General features: G+C 42.9%; 1 protein-coding gene across 1 annotated transcript in view; it reads left to right on the forward strand.

The window, feature by feature from the left end:
• Positions 1-4,923, forward strand: part of LOC129712011 (xenotropic and polytropic retrovirus receptor 1 homolog) — a 48,932-nt gene extending 44,009 nt beyond the window's left edge. Inside the window, exon 15 of the mRNA XM_055660131.1 lies at positions 3,314-4,923. Within this exon, the coding sequence (XP_055516106.1) occupies positions 3,314-3,359 (46 nt within the window). The 3' untranslated portion in view covers positions 3,360-4,923. The remainder of the gene's footprint in view (positions 1-3,313) is intronic.
• Positions 4,924-6,000: the final 1,077 nt, after the last annotated feature.

Raw genomic sequence — 6,000 nt, forward strand, 5'->3', positions numbered from 1 at the left:
TCTTGCCTCCAGCGCACACATTGCTGCCACATAATTCCTTCCTTTCAGATCACACATTTCTACAGTCCTCCAATTCCCAAACTCCTCCCCACACCTTCACTTTCCTCCGACCCCCAACTCTCCATCCTGCTCCTTTCACTTCAAGCCCCACCACAAATCCATGTTCAGCGTCCCTTCTCATCCATCATCTCGATATTGCCACCCTTTCACTCAGTCAAATCTGAACTTGTGGAACTCCGTACTCACCTCCCAGCGCCTCCTTCACCCCTTTATTCATTCGGTGACACCCGCGTCAGTATTGCCTACTGGACACAAAGAACTCAACCATTTAGTTAGTTTTGCTGCCCACATTTTGCGGTTCTCAATGTCTCAAGGCCCATCCCAGACTCTTCACTTCCCTTTCGGAATCGGTCTTAGAGGATGTGTTGCAATTTACATCCAGACCTTTCAGTTATCCTGATATTACTTCCACCCGCTCGAGACACAACACTTCACCTTCCATCTGGACATTTCAGATAATTTGATTCCTGTTTGCATCAGAAGTGGCGAGTTCTGCTCTAGGATATCCCCCCCCCCATTCTCCCAACTCACAGTCTGAAGCGATGAACACATTCAGCAAATATCTTTTCAGCTTCAAATCTCAGTTGTAGTTCTGGCAACTTTTACATGTTCCCCAAGTCTCTTCTCTCACTCCACTCATCAATCCGAGGAATCAGCAACGTCAGCCTCGCCCCATTGGAGATATTTCCTCACCTTATCCCATCCCTCACCATCTCCTCTGTATCAAAACAAATTTGTTTTCTCATCTTTCCCATTTCTGATGATGGGGCTTCAACCTAAAACACTAACTCTCTCTCCTAGATGCTGCCAGGCCATGTGGATAAAGAGGAAATTAATATTTTGAGTCCATGGCATTTCATTGGAGCTGTAAAAAGTTAAAGATAAAATGTTTTAAAGTGCAGGGAATGGTGTGGGTGTGGAATGAGAGGAGACAGCTGTTGCTCTGTGAGGGATGGGAGCCTTCCAGCTATTATCAACCATCTTTGCATTGTTTCCTTTCCTCCCTTTCTCTGCAACTTAAAATCAGTTTTCTCCCAGCTTTAGTTCATCATCTTCAAAAGGAGGAAAAATGAAGGAAATATTGCATTGGGAAGAGCTGCACCAACGAGGCTTCAGACTTGGTTGTGAAAGCCAAATGTGATCAGTGGGTGGCAGTACTAACCTGTGTGACAAATGTAGTACAGCACCACCTGCTGTCAGCACATGGCACTTCCATCCAGTTTTCCTTTCAAGAAGGACCATGTTGCAGGGCAGTCACATGGTGGGCTGATTTTGGCCATGATACAAAGCCCTCTGGTTCACCTCTGTAACAGAACTATTTGTGCTCATTTGACCGCACCAATGATTACATTGCAGCAGCTCTGAATGGATGAGGTTCTGTCATGATTGACAATGGATGTTCATGAAGGACATAACAATAGTTCACCAGCCTGTCTGCACAAGGAACAGCAGATGCTGAAATCTTAAGTAAAATGTTTCAGATTGGGACCCATCTTCACACAGCGAGTCTGATTCAGAGTCTGATTCTGAGGAAGAGTCCCGACCCAAAACATCGCCCTTCCATGTATTCCACAGATGCTGCCTGACCCGTTGAGTTATTCCAGCACTATGTGTGTTCTACACAAGATTCCACCATCTGCAGTTCCATGTCTCTCATACCATGCTATTTGACTATTAAAATGGATATGCTTGCTGAACCAGTTCTAGTACACATTCAGTATGCTGGCTTCCAGTGTAATTTCGGGAAAACTGCAGGAAGTGGGAGCTCAACTGCTGGATGGCATGAGGAATGCAGCACAGGTGTTCACCATCGCCTTGTTGAGGGGTGTGGCCCTCAAAAGCATTTCTGATAATCAATTTAGCTATTGTTGTCAACTATTGTGCTGGAGGTTAAACACACAAGCCTTCTGAACCATGCAGTAAAACCCAAAATATATTAAAACACAGGAGGCTATTACGTGTCGACCCCAAGGAGAAAATCCTAAAAATTACATTCTTTCTCCTTACTTCCTGCTGCAACTTATTTTCTTTCACATACCCCATGGTGGGGATGGAAAAACCCAGACATTTTACAAAATGTTCAGTGTTGGGTGGGAGCATTGAACCTGGGTCTCTGGCACTGAGGCAGCAGCTTTACCAACTGTGCCACTCACCAGTGAGGCAGTAGCACCCTGGATTTGTTACTATTAACATTAACCCTCCATCATTTCCTCCAGTTTGGCGCATATCTACCCAAAGACCACCCATCTAAAGTGTCCAAAGGTAAACTGCCTAGTACCCGCCATTTCCTGTTGGTAGCTTGCTGTGGAATATGTTGCAGATGTTATCAAAAATGTTTAAAAATGCCCATTATATTGGTGTAATCAGTGATAAAATTCATTTTATGCTTTAGATTTGCTATTTCTTTTATTTCAATAGACAATAGGTACAGGGCCATTCGGCCCTTTGAGCCAGCATCGCCATTCAATGCGATCATGGCTGATCATCCACAATCAGTGCAATAACATTTTGATAAGAGCTAATTATCAGTGTATTTCAGTCATTTCCAATTTTCAGGCTAGAGATGTTTCAGTCTCGTCATGTGGATGTTGAGGGCATTTATTTACTGCCTTTTGGTTGTTGTGCTAAGAAGATGGTGATGCACCATTTATGTGAACAGGCCCCACGTGTGCTGTGAATATACTCCAATGGTCTGAGCGGAGGATCCAGGAGTTTGACTGGCAGCATTGCTACATGTCAGCATTAACACTCTGGAACACAGTTCTCATGCAGATACTGTTAAGCCACATTATTTTCCAGAGCAGAGAATGCCTGTTCAGATAAACAAGGCTGAAGATCTCATGGTGAAATGGTCATTCATCTCATCTCTATCACAAGAGTCACTGTGCACAAAACAGTGGTGAGGCTGGCCACAAAAGTCACTGTGCTCGAGAGAAATGTAACGTACATGCAATACTTCTTCCCTAACAACAGACAATACAGCTGTACAAGATGGAAATAGGCCCTTCGACCCATCTTCTCCATGCTGACCAAGTTGGCGTATTGGACTTGTCCCATTTGCCTGCTGCATTTGGCACCTAGCTCTCTAAACCCTTCCTATCCATATATCTGTTCATATGTCTTAAAAATCACAATTGTATGATCAACATATGTCAATATCGTATAATGTAATTTGGGCAAAACTGACAATTGCAGGATTTTGCTTCAAACTATTTCATTCCCTTTCACTAACTATTGTGTGTCTGTTCTTCAGAGTCAAAAGCTGGGAAACGAAAGTTCACATTGAAGAGATGGAGTGATGTGACAAAGTTGAACCAAGTTCCCTTGAAACACTTAGCAAAGGCATGGGGGCTGTTTTGAATGCTCCAAACTCATTTGGGTGAACTGAACTGTTCATTGAAATAAAAAGACTGAAGCCACTGACTTCAGAGAAAAGTCATACTTTTATAAAACTAAATACTATATATATATATTTATATATATATATCTAGGGAAAAAAAATCAGCTCTTTTCAAATGACCCTGCTTTGGTAGAGGGTGTTGATACTCTGCTGGTCTCCTCGACAAAGATCTGCTCAAAGACTCACAATCAGAAACCTTCTCTAGTTCCAATCTTCCAACACCAAACTGGCTAACTTTCCCATTGCTTTCCTCTTCTGGCAAAGAAGAACTGGTCTGGTCTCAGCACCACTGACTTTCCTTTCCATAGTCTAACCAACCCCTCTTTTGGTGGCACAAATGAAATTTTGTGTGGAATTACAGGTGTGAATCCTTGCCCATTTATAACATTACGTGTAATATCAAGTTGTGGTTTTTGTAAGCACGTTATCTGGACAATCAATGTCAAATTGTCAAATTGGCAAATGAATGAAAGAGTCCAAGTCTTAAAGAGCTAATTAGATTTCAAGACAAAATTAAATCTGAGTTTTAAATGCAGCCAGAGATTGTCAATATTAGAAACTTGCATCACGCGCACGCACACACACGCACACACACATTGAAAGCAGACGAACAGTTTAGATTGCTACAGCCTTTGCAGGAAGAGAGAATCTAAGACATGCAGAAGGAAAATTACCAACACAGAATGTTTACTGTGGCATCTTGGATGTTTGAATAAACAGATTCTGCTCTGGCCTGGAGTCTCATATTTAAGGAATAACTGGTTAAGATTCCAGTATGCGATCAAAGCTGTAAAATGTGAATATTCAAATGATGGTTTGGTCTTAGTCTCACTTTACAGTTGACTAAAGGGGAGTTTATTAAAAAATGTAATTGCTGCCCCGTAGTGTTAGCTGTGTGTGGGCAGCAACGAAGTGACTCCGTGTTTTAATCCAATATGTATGTGTCTGAGTACAGTGATGTTACATAGAATCAGTTGCTTGAAGATATTAGTAATAGGCAGTTTGTCAAGTCAGATCAACCTGCTCTATTTTGTGAACTAGGCTTCCATTCCAATCCCACGGACACATGAATGGATCAATAAACTTAAAACAGGGAAGGGGGGCATTGGGACAGTGGGCTTAGAGAGTAGTGTTTACATTCATAGCTGAGAGATAAAAGTGAGGAGCTGGAAAGATCCCAACAGATGTCAATCCATCTACAATGCTTCCCAGCTTGGGAATGAATCAATGTCCACTGAACTCAACTGTTAGGAGGCAGTTAGCGTATGTAAATAACTTTGGTGTAAATAATTAAATATTTTGAAGTTCAAGCTTGTACATAACCTTTCAGTGACAGTGCTATTTTATAATAGATAAAGGAGAATTCTATGGTACTTGTTTCTCATCATGTACAGAAATCAATTTTCTGCCTTGTTTTATCTTGTGCTGGCTTGGGATAATAAATTTCTTAGAAATAAACACAATGAATGTGTGGGAGTGATTATTCTGTGCAGGATTCCATTGAAGATAATGGCTCTGCCACTCATAATCCACTTGGGTAGCTTGCAACCCAATGGTATGAAACATTGAATTCTCCAATGTTAGGCTAAACCCTGTTCTTTCCCCATTTCTCTTCCCCGTGCTCTGCTCTGGGGTGCCCCCCTTTGCTTCTTCCCCCCCCCCCCCAACCATTTCCTTCCACCTAAATCCCCGACTTCACATTTCACTTCTCTTTATCTTGCACCCTTTCATTACTAACATTTTGCCCACCAATCTGCTAATCAAATGCCCCTAACCTGTGTCCACCTATCACTTGCCAGACTTGGTCCAAACCCCACCCCTTTCCCAGCTTTCTTCCCTCCCCTCCACTCCAATCAGGAGGACGGGTCACAACCTGAAATGTTACGTGTCCATGTTCTCCGGAGATGCTGCCTGACCACTGGGTGTCTCCAGCACTTTTTTTTCCTCTAAACTGCATGATCAGTTCCTTGCGTTTTCCTTGGCTCCGCTACATGCTGTTGGATTTTGGTTATGGGGTGTCCTTACGGGACTTATCAGACCCATTCCAACTCATCAGCTCACCAAGCCCCACCCAAAGGCAAGAGGCGATGATGACACAATAAGGGTAAATGGGCACATGAGATTTTAATGAACAGTGGAATAGTGACCAGTTCATGCTCTGGAGGGATCGGGTATGTAAAATTTGAGGGGAATAGAGTAGAGCATTAACAGTAGCAAGGACGTCTATAACCAGAGACAGAGCTTCAGGTAGATACAAAATGCTGGAGTAACTCGGCAGGACAGGCAGCATCTCTGGAGAGAAGGAATGGGTGATGTTTTGGGTCGAGGCCCTTCTCAAGACTTCGTTTTGGGTCGAGACTCTTCTTCTCAACCCGAAACGTTGCCCATTCCTTCCCGCTGAGTTACTCCAGCATTTTGTGTCTACCTTCAATTTAAACCAGCATCTGCAGTTCTTTCCTACGCAGGGCTTCAAGTAACAGGAAAGAGATTTAGTGGGGGAGATTTGGGGAAGTATTTAATTCAGTGGATGGTTGAACCCT

Source organism: Leucoraja erinacea, chromosome 31, assembly GCF_028641065.1.
Source record: "Leucoraja erinacea ecotype New England chromosome 31, Leri_hhj_1, whole genome shotgun sequence".
Taxonomy (NCBI): domain Eukaryota; kingdom Metazoa; phylum Chordata; class Chondrichthyes; order Rajiformes; family Rajidae; genus Leucoraja; species Leucoraja erinaceus.